This window comes from Manacus candei, unplaced genomic scaffold, assembly GCF_025592945.1.
Source record: "Manacus candei isolate 608988 ecotype Guabito, Panama unplaced genomic scaffold, ASM2559294v1 h1tg000045l, whole genome shotgun sequence".
Lineage (NCBI taxonomy): Eukaryota > Metazoa > Chordata > Aves > Passeriformes > Pipridae > Manacus > Manacus candei.
Genome location: NW_026138093.1, coordinates 8382207 through 8397701, shown reverse-complemented (window position 1 = coordinate 8397701; position 15495 = coordinate 8382207). Strand labels below are relative to the sequence as shown.

The 15495-nt window shown below is 52.2% G+C and overlaps 1 protein-coding gene and 1 pseudogene across 1 annotated transcript; one reads left to right on the top strand and one right to left on the bottom strand.

The window, feature by feature from the left end:
- Positions 1-15495, top strand: part of LOC127474816 (zinc finger protein 850-like) — a 454983-nt pseudogene that overhangs the window by 30534 nt on the left and 408954 nt on the right.
- Positions 10401-11418, bottom strand: LOC127474937 (olfactory receptor 14J1-like). The gene has a single exon (XM_051796270.1). The coding sequence runs from the start codon at positions 11413-11415 to the stop codon at positions 10456-10458; it is 960 nt and encodes a 319-aa protein (XP_051652230.1). The 5' UTR covers positions 11416-11418; the 3' UTR covers positions 10401-10455.

The following is a 15495-nucleotide window of genomic DNA, read 5'->3' as shown; positions in this document are numbered from 1 at the left end:
CCCCTGCAGCCCGGGAGGAACCCACACTGGAGCAGGGGATGCCCAAAGGAGGCTGAGAGCCTGTTGGAAACCCCTGCAGAGCTGTGGGAGCAAAGCCCTGGTTTCCAGGGCTGCCCCCCTGCCCCAACCTTGTTTAAGGAGATTTTTTTTGGGCTAATTTTCATATTTTGGACTATTTTTTAGCTGAATCTCAGTTTTTTGCAGTCTGGGGAAGCGGGGGACTTCTTGCTATTTCTGAGGGGTTTTTATCTGAATCACAGTGGTTTGGGTTTTTCTGGGCTGAATCTTGGTGTTTTGGAGGTTTTTATGGTCACAGGATGCCCGGTGAGTTCTAGGGATGGACTTGGGCAGGAGGAACCCCCAAGCCAACGAGCTCAGCCCTTGTTTTCCCTCCCATCAGGATTTGTCCTTCCCAAAGCTTGGGCGGATGGAGGAGGAGGCTGCGAGGAAGAGGAAGATGCCTTGGGCCCCCCAGGCAGGTGAGGAGGAAGTCAGTGTCCCTTTGGGCGGGTGTTGTGCTGGCTCTGTCAGCCCAGCATGGCCCCGGCTGCAGGACAACCCCGCTGGCGCCGCCGTCCTGCCGGGGCCGGAGTTGGGGGGATGTCCTTGGCCTTCCCTGTGGGCCGGAGGCAAATCCCCTGCCTGTCCTTCTTGCTTCCTGCCCCAGGCCCCGAGGTGAGGAGGGAGAGCCCGGAGGACAAATCCCCCCGTGAGACCCTGGTGGGAGAGGCCGTTTTGAAGGGCTCCCCGGCGCAGGAAGGCAGCGGGGAGGAAAAGGGCCGGAGATCCCCCCGCAGGAGGGGCTCCAAAGCCAGCCCAGGGTGCTCTGAGGAGGAAAGAGCCAGCCTGTGCTGGGAAGGCGGCCGGAGCTTGAGGGGGAGCTCTGACCTGGTGGTCCCTGAGCAGCCTCCCAGCAGAGAGAAGCCCTTCCAGTGCTTGGAATGTGGGAAGAGCTTTAGGAACAGCTCCACTCTCATCTGACACCAGCACATCCACACTGGGGAACGGCCCTACCCGTGTGGGGAATGTGGGAAGAGCTTCACTGACAGCTCCACCCTGATCAAACACCGTCGCATCCACACTGGGGAACGGCCCTACATGTGTGGGGAATGTGAGAAGACCTTCAGGAACAGCTCCAACCTCCTCAACCACCAGCACATCCACACTGGGGAACGGCCCTACTCATGTGGGGAATGTGGGAGGAGCTTTAGGCAGAGTTCCCACCTCCGCACCCACCAGCGTATCCACCGTGGAGAATGACCCTACACATGTGGGGAGTGTGGGAAGAGCTTCAGAGAGAACTCCAAACTCCTCACCCACCAGCGCATCCACACTGGGGAACGGCCCTACAAGTGTGGGGAATGTGGGAAGAGCTTCCGCCGGAGATCCAGACTCCGCACCCACCAGCACATCCACACCAAGGAGAGACCCTACAGGTGTGAAGAATGTGGGAAGAGCTTCAGTGACAGCTCCTACCTCCCCAGTCACAAACGCATCCACACTGGAGAACGGCCCTATAAGTGCATGGAATGTGGGAAGAGGTTTAGGACCACCTCACATCTCCTCACGCATGAGCGGACGCACACGGATGAGAGGCCCTTCCGCTGCACCGACTGTGGGAAGGGCTTCAAGTACAACTTCCACCTCATCACCCACCGGCGCATCCACACCGGGGAGAGGCCCTACAAGTGTGGGGAGTGTGGGAAGAGCTTCCCCCACAGCTCTACCTTGACCAAACACCAACGAACCCACTGGTAAGGCAAGCAATACAAGTTCCCCGACTGCGGGAAGAGCTTCGGCTGCTGCTTCCACCCCGAATGAACCCCCTGATGCTGAGGCAACCCCTGGAGTCCAGTGATTGTCAGTCCATTCCTTTCAACCAGAAAGGGCCAGTCCCCTTTCTCAGGAGCAGCTTCTTCCAACAGAACCCTTCTTGGGGGGTCAGTCCTGGAAGTTTAGAGCAGAGATCTCCCCACCAGCGTTGGTCTGGGGGAGTTCCATCCATCTCTAATTAAGAATTATTGCTTTTGTGCCAGCTTGGGTAGAATTGCTTCAACAATTGCTTTAGTGTAGAGCACTGTCCTATCTTGTCCTGTACTCCTGGTAGTTTTAGTGTATGTATTGTGCAGTAAATAACTGTGATGAAGATCTTCTGTCTGATCATTTGTAACCCTAAATAAATTCATTTTTATCAATAGATCTGATTTGCCATCATTAAAACCTGGGGGACAGAAGTTTTTCAGTCGCACCTCTCTAATTCCTCTAAACTGAAAGTGTTGGCATAATCCAAGGCTGTGATTGGATCCGGCAGCCACCAGCACCCCACAGGAAGTTGGAAGCTCAAGGCCTGCCCCCCCCTTTCCCAGCCCCCCTGTGCCCAAAAATCCCCATGGGACTGTCGAACCTGCCATACCATCCCCCCTTTTCCACCCTTCTCCCTGTTCCTCCTATTTTCCCATTGTGCCCTCAATCCCCCATTTCCCCTCTGAACACTTTTGGGGTCCCAACCCCCACATTTTGCCCCCTCTCCTGTGGGCACTAAAGGAGAAAATGAGGCTGCACACACAGAGTTCCATTGCGGGACTTGTCCGCCCATCTTTCCGGCGTCCCCCTTTCATTGGGGTTCCTTTGGAAACAGCGCCTGGGCTTTGTCTTTTAGTCCACTGGAATTCCCAGCATGACCCCAAAGCAATGCCCTGATCCCACACATTCCCCTTCCCTCATGTGCTGGCTGTGTTCAGCCAGCAGAGAAAAACACAGGCTGCCATGCAGAGCGTTCCAAGTGGTTTCCACTTTGGCAAACAGCACTCTCTGGATGGAAAACACCAGTCAAGGCCAAAACACTCCTTGTTGATCCACATTAACTGAGAACAGCAACTCCTGCCTTAACTTATTCCCATAAAAATTCTCAGGGTTCTTTTGGTTCCAGGAGGCCCCCCATGTCACAATGACCCCTGGATTCCATGAGCTTCCACAGTCTCCAAAGGTTCCTTTAGTTCCATGAGGCCCTGCAGTCCCCAAATGCCCTTTGGATTCTCGGAGATTTCCCATTGTCCCAGGGTCCCTTGTGCTTCAGAAGGAGCTGCAGTGGGACAGTGGCCCCTTGGTTCCGTGAGCTCTGCAGTGTTCCAGGAATCCTTGGGTTCCAGGAGAGCCTGCAGTTTCACAAGGAGCACTTGAATGCAGGAGGTTCTGCAGGGTCCCAATGGCCCCTGGATTCTGGGAGGTTCAGAAATATCTCAGGGCTCCCTTGGTTCCAGGAGGACACGCATGTCAGCAGGAACCCTTGGTTCCAGGAGATTCAACAGTGTCCCAGAATTCCTTTGATTTCATGAGGCCCTGGATTGTCCCAATGGACTCCTGATTCCATCAGCCCCCTCAATGTCCCAATGGTCCCTTGGTTCCATGAGTTTCTGCAGCATCCCAGGGTTCCTTTTGTTCCATGGGGAGCTGCAGTGTCACAATGGGCCCTGAATTCCAGGAGTTTTTTCCAGGGTGACAGTGCTCCCTTGATTCCATGAGATTCCACAGTGTCCCAGGGTTCCTTTGGCTCCAGAAGGCCCTGCAGTGTCACAATGGCCCCTTTACTCCAGGAGGTTCCACAGTGTCCTTGCTGGAACACACAGGGCTGTAATGTTGTCAGCCCTGCAGAGCTGCCTCCAGCTCTGGGCTCCAGCACAGGAAGGACATGGACCTGTTGGAGAAAGTCCAGAGGGGATCAGCAAGAGGATCAGAGGGATGGAGCAGCTCTGCTGTGAGGAAAGGCTGAAAGAATTGGGATTGTTGAGGCTGGAGAAGAGAAGGCTTTGGGGTGACCTAATTGTGGCCTTCCAGTGACTGAAGGGAGCCAACCAGAAAGATGGAGAGAGACTTTGGACAAGGGCCTGGAGTGACAGGACAAGGGGAATGGCTTCACATAGATCAAGGGAAGGGTTCCAGGAGGCAGTAGGAAGGAATTCTTGACTCTGAGGGTCCTGAGATGCTCTTGAAGGCCCCTCCCAAGCCAAAGCATTCCATGATTGTGGGACTGGTGGGTGAGGTGGTGGTCGGAGCCGTCTGGGGCACAGGGACCCAAAATGAGGGAGTTTTCCATTGTGGGGGAAGGAAGGAGGGGCAGCAGAACTGACCCCTTGGACACCTGGCAGGCAGGCTTTGGCTGGAAGCTGGTGATGGGGAGCTGAGTGAAGCCCCCACAATGCAGGAGGAAATGGTCAGTGACCTGCTCTGCCAATGAGACCCCCCAAGTGCCTGGGCCCACATGGGATGCAGCCAAGAGTCCTGAGGGAGCTGGAGAAAGAGCTGACCAAGCCACTCTCACTCATTCCCCAGCAGTGCTGCACAACTGCACAAGTCCCAGCTGACTGGCAACAAGCACATGGGATGCCCATCCCCAGGAAGGGCCAAAAGGAGCATCTGGGGAACTCCTGGCCTGTCCCATTGACCTCAGGACCGGGGAAGTCCATGCAGCAGATCCTCCTCAGTGCCATCCCATGGCAGGGGCAGGACAACCAGGGGATCAGGCCCAGCCAGCGTGGGGTTGGGAAAGGCAGGTCCTGCCTGACCATATTCTACCAATACAGGCCTTGGTAAAACATATGACTGTGACTATCTTAGACTATGAGCACAATGGTTTCATCTGCAAACACCTTGGAGACTGATCAGGGATGTCCCTACAAAAAGTTTGTTTCCATCTTTCTTAGAAGCCTCTTTGGTGGTGCATCCTCCCCCCACTGTCCTCAGGTCTGGTTGATGATCTCAGGAGCTCCTGACAAGCCCTGAACAAACCAGCTGAGCAATGAAGAGTCCCTGGACTGGACCAGGTGCTCCTGGATCATAAAGGTGGGAACAATCCGGAGTGGAACAGCTCTGGAACACAGGATAATCAGTCATTCCCTGAAAGCCTTGGAATATTCCCTACCTGAATTGTAGCCCAAATGGACCAGATTGGATACAATTCCCAAATATTTGGGAAACTCCAGTCATTCCTGACACCAGGGTGGAAATCCAGCAGATAACTAAAGCCAGTCCCCTTGGGAGCCCACAACCAGCGGGGCTGAGGGAGGCCCTGGCAGCTCCCCAGCACCTCCCTCTCAGTGGGACACCTCTGGCAGCCTCTCCCAGCTCGGGAACCCTCCAGTTTGCAACACTCCAAAGACCTTCCCTGATGCCCAGGACAATTCTGATCCCCCTCCGCAAACACTCCTCCAGCTGTGACCCTTGTCTGCTGGGAAACATAAAGGGATTTGTGGCAGTGTTCCCTGGCAACAGGAGAATTTGGGAGAGGGACCTTTCCACAGCCAGCTATTGATGTGTGCACACATCTCTGCCTGGGTGTGGGTGTGAATTGACTGTGGGGTGAATGTTGTTCTTGGAAATCTATAATTCAGTCACTGTTAAAATTGTGGCAAATGCTATTGAATCACTTGAAAACTGCTCACTTGGTCAATGATTAAGTGCTTCAAAACTCTTTTGCCCCCTTATCTTTGTGTCTAAATCGTTTTCACCCTGACCTTCTTGCATCCCAAGGCTCTGTGTAAATCATTCCCTTTCATAAAAATATGTATATTTTTCATGACTTCCACTTTAAAATCTTCCTCCTTAGCTAAAGTACAAGACAACTCCAATTTGTTGTTTATGTCTTGAAGACAATTAAAGAAAGAAAAATAATTTGTTTTTCAGTGTTTTAATGGGTCCCACAGTGTGTTTGGAGTTGCATCAGCTGTCAGTCCAAGATGGGCCATGTCAGAACAGGTGAGGTTGGGGAGTGAGGAGCAAGGTTGATCAGACAGGGTCAGTGTGGATCTCCTGAGGAGACACTCAGCATCAAGATCACTTGGAGAACACCTCTATCACCTCTTCTCTGAACTAAAAAAATATCCATCATTGAATTAAAACAAAAAAAGTACAAATTTTGAAGACTTGTTTTGAAATTGCCTTGAAGACAATTAAAGGAAGACAAAGAGATCCTGAGGGATTTCTGCATTTTAATGAGCCCCACAGTGTGTTTGCAGCCCAGCCCATGATCCTGAGGTACTGAGAGAAGATTGAAGCAGCTGCTGAAGAAGTCAGAAGCCAAAGTGCAAGTGCCTTGAAGCATTGCTGGGCCCCACTGAGGGCAGGCACTGCCAAAGCCTCCCCAGGGACTCCTTGGAGCAGCTCCTTGGAGGCCAGGAGTGCAGGCAGACAAAGGCTCTGGGCAGGCCCCTGCAATGCTGAGCAAAGCCTGCCTTGGTTTTGTGGAGCACAAAGGCCAAGGCCTGAGCCCCAGGCCCTGGCCCAGCAGATCCTGTCCCTCCCGGCTGGCTCAGGGCTGTTTGGGGGGCACTGGGATGGCAGGGGGAGGAACAACAAAGGCCAAAACTGGGCAACCCCTGCCAGGCTCCTGAGGGAGGGGCGAGGCAGAAACCAAGTGCAGAACCTGCCAGGCAAGTTGCTTGTGGTGGCCTGAGTGGCAGAGGCAGCTGCCAGAGGCAAGGGGACAAAGGCCTGGGTGCCTTTGGGCCTTGCAGCCCTGCCAGAGCCCTTGGCCATCTCTCCTGCAGGCTGTCCTGCCCTGGCCCTGCTGCTGCTCTGGCCTTGCAGGCTGCACACCCCCCTCCTGCTTTCCCACCCCCTCCCAGCAGCATTTCTAGACCCTCCCTGATGGCTCTGCACCAGCTCTGGCTGTTCCCTGGAACACAAAGCCATGGGCTGATCCTGACTCCCTCTGGGTGACCTCTTGCAGCACAAGGGTCCTCTTGAGTTACATTTCTTTTTCCTCACCTTCAGTCTGAACCTTCAGTGCTACTCTTTGTGGAGATTTCATTCTATTTCCAATACAGAGAAAAGCTCCATCCTGTCAGATCTCCTCTAGACCCTCTCCAGTTCTTCCTCATTCCTCCAGAATGGGGAACCTCACAGACAGACAGACCAGTCCCGATATGATGACCCCAGGGCTGAGTCCAGGGGGGTGACAACTCCCTTGTCTGGGTGCCCACACTCCCCCTAAGGCAGCCCCATGTGCAGTTGGCCTTAAATCAAGGGGCCATTCTGATTCTTTGTAAAGTCACGGAATCAAGTGGCACCGTGACACTGCAGGGCCTCATGGAACCAAAGGAATGCAGGGACACTGTGGAATCTCATGGAACCAAGGACCACTGTGACATACAGGGTCTCTTTGGAACAAAAGGAACCCTGAGACATCTCAGACCCTCCTGGAACCAAGGGGCCACTGTGCCTCCCCAGAACTCCACGGAATCAAGCAGAGCCGCTGCCTCCCCCCCGCCGCCGCACGGACCGGAGTCGCCGGCTCTGCCCCGCTTGGACACCTCTGGAGTCAGCGTGTTCTTGGGCAGCACAACTGATCTGAGATGAGAGAGTTTCCCAGAGTTTACTTTGCCCCCTCTTTCCCATGGTTTAATTTTCATACTTTGTTCATTCAGGGGGAAAAGGGGGAAGGGAGGCACATGTTGATCTCTGGTTTTATCTCTTTACAAAAGGGAGTTGGGGCAGGGGCAGAGAGAGGAGGCAATTTCTCTCTCTGCTGTTGCTTTGAACTGTTCTGTTGGTATTGCTGGTTTTACTGCTCTATTTCTTGTCAGTAAACTCTTATCGTTTTTACTTATACCTCCGTGTGTTTTGTCTCCTTGTACTGGTGGGGAATAAAAGAGGAGTGAATCCATTTTATTGGAGTTCCCACCCCAATATGTGTCTTTAAACCAGGACAGGTTGCTCAAGGGCTCCCTGAAATTTGGCATCATCCACAAAGGAATTGAAAATGCATTTTGTTCCATTATATAGAGAGATCTTCTGCATTGGTGGTCAAGGGCTGGTTACTGAGGGATTTCATCCGGAAGTTGCTGCCAAGAGGACTTTGTACCATGGATTTTATTTGACACTCTTCATTCAGCCAACTTCCCACCCACCACATCTTCCACTTCTTCAGTCCAGCTCTCACCAGTCTGGCCATAAGGAGACCACAGGAGACCACGTCAAGGGCCTTGATAAAGTCTGGGCACACAACATCCCCTTCTTTTCCCTCCCACAGGGGTTCTGCAATCCCTGCCTTGTCCTTCCAATGCCTTAGAATGACTGCAGGAGGACTTGCCCTATCCCCTTCCCAGCCTGAGCAGTCTGGAACTCTCCCAACCCTCTTTGCTGCTGAAAACCCCCAATATGATTAACTGCTCAGAGAATTTTGTATCTTTAAGCTGCAAAGTATTTGTTTATTCAACGTTGTGAGCAAGCCAGCTCGCGCTGGACAAGCTTGCTCTACCTGAATGTGCAAAAGGAAGCCATTTTATACACTTTAGATACATTTAAATCATTTAACATACATATTAATAGTAGGCTAGTCTCTGGGTGGAGTCTTTCCAGGCATGCACAGTCTTCTACTTGGGGGGTCTTCTCCTCAAGCCTTCATCCCTCTGGTGGTCACCACGGATATCTTCCTTGATTTGACCTCTTCAATTTTCTTTGTCAGGTGACCTGAATTCTTCAAGCTTGCAAAACCCTGGCTTTGGGCCTTCTGTATCTTATTCAAATGTCTAGTTTACCTAATTTATTACCATGTGTGTACTACTCCTCTCTATAATAAGTCCTTTGGTCCAGTGAGCAGAACAGAACATGGTATTAACCAGTGCTCCTGAAATGTTCTTCTAGCAACACAGGTATTGGGGTTTCTTAGCAGGCCAAGATATCTCAGTTAACTCTTTTAGGCCTGGCTCTTGTTGCAGTGGCTGTGCTGATTTCCAGAGGCTTCTGGCTTCCCAGGCAAAGCCAAGGCAAGAGCAGGTGGGAAGGGGCTGCGCTGCTGCTGCTCCTGCCCGAGAGCCCCGGCTGGGCTGGGGACGGAGCCCACGGCGCTGCAGCTCTGCCTCCTCCAGAGCCGGGGGGCTTTGGAACCAGGAATGACAGGGGGGAACAAAGGGGGCTGGGGGGCTGCACTGATGGTCACACTCGGGCCACCGTCAGCAGAGAGCTTCAGCCCCCCCAAATTAAAACAGAGGGAAATGGTGCAAACTGTTTCATTTCAACCTTTCTTTACTCATTGCTATAAAATGACCCAACTAAAAGGAGGACAAGCAGGCCCCGATCCCTTCTCCTTTGGGAGAATCCCCACATCTGGTACTGTGAGGGGCTGTAAAGGGCCATGAGGGGCTGTGAGGGACCATGAGGGGTTGTGAAGGGCTGTGAGAGCTATGAGGGGCTGTGAGGGGCTGTGAAGGGCTGTAAGGGACCATGAGGGCCTGTGAGAGCCTGTGAGGGACCATGAGGGGCTGTGAGGGGCCATGAGAGGCCATGAGGGCCTGTGAGGGGCCATGAGGGCCTGTGAGAAGCCATGAGGGGTGTGAGGGGCTGTGAGGGGCTGTGAGGGGCTGTGAGGGGCCATGAGGGGCCATGAGGGCCTGTGAGGGGCCATGAGGGGCTGTGAGGGGCTGTGAGGGGCCATGAGGGGCCATGAGGGCCTGTGAGGGGCCATGAGGGGCTGTGAGGGGCTGTAAGGGGCTCTGAGGGGCCATGAAGCACCGTTGTTGCCTAAAACCAGCTCTTAAAGAAACCTCGAAGACTCAATTTGTCAGTTTTAATAGGCAGGCATTTCTATTACAACACACTGCATGATTTCAGCAAACCGAGTGCCCTGGGAATCAGTTCACCAAAGTGAACACAGAGGTATATTCACTCCTGCTGCTATGTCAGCATTACATGGTTATCCATTTTTTGTTCCCTGCATTCCTGTTTCATATTCATGGCATTCACACACACACCAGACCTGCAGCTCTCAAAATTTATTAAGATATATACATATCCTTGTAAGGTCTCTGAGGGGTTTCATCAAGTGTCTTTGGTGGTCTTCTCTGTTTGGAGTCCCCAAAATTCCAGGTGACTGCCTTATGAACTTCTTTGAGACAGTATTCTTGGTTATATATACACCTGTTGCTTCAGCTCCCTTCTTCATTGTTCTCTCACCTTGCTTGGCTGATTTCTGTAAACTGCACACGGTAATTTTCTATGACAGATTTTGTTGCAAAAACTATTAGTTCTTGTTACATCTCTACACCCCAAACATCAAACCACTCAGGTCTTACACATGGGTGCAGAAGGAGTGCATGGAAGTAGAAAGAGAGCAGCTCAGAATAAGTTCTGGTGCTCCCTGGCAGTGCTGCTGTGCTGGGACTCCTTTTCTTTCTGCATCTGCACACAGGGACAGTCCCTGCTACTTCAAAGGTACCAGAGGAAGGATTTCATCCAAAAAAGTTTCTGCAAGAAAATTAGTTTTTTTTACATGCATAAATTACAATTCCTCATTTAGACAGTATCAGAATCAAATTCAATAGTAGACAATGAATTAGAAAGGGTAGGAAGAATAACATTTTCTTTTGTGGAAAACAATATTGCAAGAAAAAAGAGAACAGCTCCCACAAATTATTGCCATAAGAAACCTGAGAAGGAAGGCTGGGTCATCCATTCTGAATGTTATGGAGCAGAAAACAGAAATATTTTTGCTTCTGAAAAACATCCAGTCATCATTTTCTTCAGTGTGTCCTTGAGCTCCTGGTTCCTCAGGCTGTAGATGAGGGGGTTCACTGCTGGAGGCACCACCGAGTATAGAAATGACACCAACAGATCAAAGGATGGGGAGGAGATTGAGGGGGGCTTCAAGTAAGTAAACAAGCCAGTGCTGACAAACAGTGAGACCACGACCAAGTGAGGGAGGCAAGTGGAAAAGACTTTGTGCCGTCCCTGCTGAGAGGGGATCCTCAGCACAGCCCTGAAGATCTGCACATAGGAGAAAACAATGAAAACAAAACAACCAAACATTAAACAGGCAGTAACCACAGTGAGCCCAATTTCCCTGAGGTAGCCTGAGTGTGAGCAGGAGAGCTTGAGGATGTGTGGGATTTCACAGAAGAACTGGCCCAGGGCATTGCCCTGGCACAGGGGCAGGGAAAATGTATTGGCTGTGTGCAGCAGAGCATTGAGAAAGCCAGTGGCCCAGGCAGCTGCTGCCATGTGGGCACAAGCTCTGCTGCCCAGGAGGGTCCCGTAGTGCAGGGGTTTGCAGATGGCAACGTAGCGGTCGTAGCACATGATGGTGAGGAGGGAATACTCTGCTGAGATGAAGAACAGAAAGAAAAAGGCCTGTGCAGCACATCCTGTGTAGGTGATGGTTGTGGTGTCCCAGAGGGAATTGTGCATGGCTTTGGGGACAGTGGTGCAGATGGATCCCAGATCTGTGAGGGAGAGGTTGAGCAGGAAGAAGCCCATGGGGGTGTGCAGGTGGTGGTCACAGGCTACGGCGCTGAGGATGAGGCCGTTGGCCAGGAGGGCAGCCAGGGAGATGGCCAGGAAGAGCCAGAAGTGCAGGAGCTGCAGCTCCCGCCTGTCTGGAAATGCCAGGAGGAGGAACTGGGTGAGGGAGCTGCTGTTGGACATTTGCTGCCTCTGGGTGTTTGTTTCCCACACAGGAGAAGAAGACAGTAAGAGGCCAGTTAGCGTGGACTTATCTAAACAAAGTCAAAGCTGTATTCTACAGACACTCCCCATGTCACACACATACAGCCTTTTGATTTCCTAGGAGATCTTCCTTCAGCTCCAGTGCTGGGTCCCTACTGAACAGCATTTTCTCTGTTTTAGCATCACTGTGCTTCTGTACAGGCGTTTCACATAACAAGGAGATGTTAAGGGACAGGTTTCCATCCTGGAGCGGAATTCACAGCTTGGAAGGAAACCTCAGGGAGACAGCGAAGTGTCCTTATGATGGCATTTGATTTAAGCAGACTCAGCTCCTTCCCCAGCAGCACAGACTGCACTGGTAGGGGTCAGATTCCGATTGCAGGTGCAAAAAGGACATCTCAGACTAGTCCTGATGGGTCTGGCAGAGGTGATGCTGGTGCTGCCCACAGGCAGAGCAGTGGCTGAAAGCACATTAGGAAGCTCAGATAGACCTACTGAGCACTCACAGTTCAGATGTCTCAGGGACCTGTCAAAATTAATACTTTCTTAATTATTTATTCCTACCATTCCTCAAGAGTAGGAAACTGGAAACACAATCTCAGGAAATTTCTTTAACCTTATAAAAATCTTTGTCTTGGAAATATTCTGAGAGGGAGCTGAAGCTCTGAGCATGTCCTCCTCCTCTACACTCCAGATGCTCTCAGAGTTGCACTTACAGAATCTGTAGTTGGTGGGTAGTGCCAGCTTTCCCAGATGCATCCAAATGCTGCAGTCCCATTGCCCTGCATGAACAGACTTCCTGTGCCAAGATCTGTTAAAAATTCTCCCCCAGTGAGGTCTCAGCATCATTCTATGTCTGACAGTCTTTAACTTCTCTCTGTCTCACTCCCCAGCCCTGGGTGCTGCAGGCAGTGCCCTCAGCCCTGCTGGGCTGTGCAGAGGAGCTGCTCACCAGCAGAGCTGTCTCTTTGAAGCTCTTCTTGCTTGCCAGGAGCTCCCTGTGTGCCAGGAGCCCGGCCCAGCTCAGCAGCACAGTAACATCCCCCGGCATTTCATGACCCTCAGGGGACATTGAGGTTGTTTACATGAGACTCAGTCCCTGAGAGGAAGTTCAAACAACTTTTCAAGAAGTCAAAATGAGTTTGAAATACTGAAGTTTCTTGTACTGTTACTGGGTCTCAATGAGGGACACGACTGTGAAAGTGTCCCCAGATTCCAGTTGGAACAGAAAATTGCAGTGATGACAAGGATGGACAAGCAAGGGAAAGGTGGCTCTGATGCCGAGCAAACCTGGATGTGTTTCCTTAATCCAAAGGGTCAAGCCCTGACCCCCAGCCCCTGGGAAGGCAGACCCTGTCCCTGCCTCATTCCTCAGGGCTCTTCCTGGGGCACTGGGATGTGGGATGTGCAATGCCAAGGGCAGGACCATGGGGTGGCACCTGCCAGGCTGCTGAGCAGGGACAAGGAGGCCACGAGGCCCCAGGGCTGCAAGGGCCACTCCCCTCCTCCTGGCATCAGGGGCACAGACAGCAGCCATGGCCAAAGGCCTGCAGAAGGTGGCTGTGTCAGGGCCTTTCAGCTTCTCCCCATCCCTGTCTCCTCTCCAGCCCAGGCTGTCCTACGGTGTCCATGCCCTGGCCCTTTCCCTGCAGGCTGTCGTCATCCCCCCGGCTGCCCCACCTGGCTGGCACCTTCCTGCACTGACATCTCTGCGTCCTCCCTGGCTCTTCCTGCACACACAAAGCCTTGGGCTCATCCAGACTCCTTCTGGGTGAAGTGTTGCAGCACACCATTGCCCTCAGGGTGAAACTCCGTTCTCTTTGTTTCCAGTCTGGACCTCTCCAGCTGAACTTGGCATTGTTTCTTTATTTCTCATGCTGTTTCCTGCTATGACAAAAGGATCCTTCATCTCTGAAACCCCCCTTCAACCCTCTCTGGCTACCCCTGCACTGTCCTCAGTCTCCACACCATGGAGCCCAGAGCTCCTTAGTCCCTACAGAGTGGTCATGGGCTTGGGGCCTTCAAATCTTTTCTTGGGAGATCCCTGGGTACTCTCCATGGTGTTTGCAGATGAACACATGGTGATCACAGTCTAAGGAAATCACAGGGATACGTTTTACAAAGGCCTGTATTGGTAGAATATGGGGCAATCGCCTTAAACTGAAAGATTGGAGTCTCATATTGATAATAGGGGTCACAAGTCCTGCCAGCAAATCTGCTCCAGTGTGGGCTCCTCCCTGGGCTGCAGGGGGGTCTCTGCTCCACCCTGGACTCCCCCACAGGTCACAGGCCCTTCAGCTCGAGTTCACGTGGAGTTCCAGCCACCAAGGAGCCCCAAACTCTGACACACAACCAGGAGCCCCAGACAGCACCAGCAGCTGCAAATTTCAGCAGCACATCCCAGACACATCTGTCAGTATCTCCAACACTCCCAGCCCCACCCTGGACACCAACAAAGGCTGTTGTGGTTTCACCCCATGCAGCCCCCAAGCCCCTCCTGGCCACTCCTCACTCCCCCACCAGCAGGACAGTGGAGAGAACTGGGAGAGGAAAAGCTGGAAAACTCGTGGGTTGAGATAAAGACACTTTAATAAGGACAAGCAAAAGCTGCATGCAGGAGCAAAACAAAACAGGGGATTCATTCCCTGCTTGCCACGGTTGGGCAGGTTTTCAGCACCTCCAGGAGAGCAGGGCCCTATCCCATGGAATGGTGGCATGGGAAAACAATCTCCATCACTCCAAACCTGTCCTGGCTATGTCCCCTCCCAACCTCCCCCACACCCCAAGCCCCTCCCCAGTGTGTCTGTGCGAGGGGCAGGAAAGGCCTTGGCTCTGGGTAAGCTCAGCACTAACAAAACCACCTCTGTGTTCTCAAGCCTGTGCTCAGCACAGAGTATTGTACAGTGTAACTCTATTGCACAAGTTAACTGAAAGGTCCATTGTGTTTCTTAGCAAGTCAACGAGATGTCCCCCATGATCAGAGCTGAGTTCCTCCTTGGCTTGGCCCCATACTGCAAGATGGACACAAATACCCCTGAAACACAGTGGGAGAGGTTGTCCATAGGGGTGAGAAAGATGCTGGTGAGAGGAAGATTCTGTGGGCAGGGGTCGCTGGCCCCTTGCCCTACAGCAGGGCATGCACAGACTGTTGCTATCAGGTGATGAACAGGCGGGGTTTGGTTGCCACTCAGGCATCACCTTATACTGGGTACTGGCCCTACGTGGTGTAATGTAGAGCTGATAAAATGGGGTGTCAGGACTGCTGGGGTGAGCGATCCTCATCCTGCCATGGAGACTGTGTTGTTCCATGGGGACGCCCGCTAAGCACGGGCACCGACCAGCTGCTGCAGATCCTGGCAGCCCTGGCCTGTCTGTGTGGGTAAGCACAGTTTATTGATAGGAAGCAACCAAGAAAGCAAATGTTTCATATCCTTTTTTAATATCCTTGTAATTCCCTTTTTACTAGTTAATACTGTAGTAAAAGCCACTCATAGTATTGTTTTAATATCCTTTAAATGTTCCTTTAATTCCCTTTTTACTAGTTAATACTGTAATAAAAACCATTCATAGTATTGTATGAATGCCAACTGATAAGGCAGTTATTTTGTATTCTTTTTTAGCTTTTGATTCTCTTTGCTAGTTTTTTATTCTCACTGCAATAAAAGATTTTTTGTAGTGTTTGAATGTCTGTTGTACATGTTATTATTCCGGGCATGTATTCAAATGAACTAATACACAGGGGCACAGCTCTTTGGGGCAGGAGACGGGCAGCACCCTTGCCAGGGCTCGGGGCGGTGGCAGGTCTCCTTGGGCCAGGACTTGCCAGAGCTGCTGATTTGGGTGCAGCCCTGGCCAAAGGGCTGCCAGCAGCATTGGTGCCCTTGTCCACACCTTCCTTCTTGGTGTCAGCCCCCCTGTTTAGGGTGGCCACCAGCCAGCACTTCTCCCAAGGAGGTCGTGCCAGCCTGTGTGGAAGGCCCCGTGCCCTTCCTGCTGCGACTGAGTCGGCGGCCGAGGGGGCTCCTTGTGCTGCCGTGAGCAGGCACAGGAGGGGAGTGT

What these genes read in the sequence shown, in the direction of transcription:
- LOC127474937 (XM_051796270.1), bottom strand. Translation starts at nt 11,415, where the DNA reads ATGTCCAACAGCAGCTCCCTCACCCAGTTCCTCCTCCTGGCATTTCCA.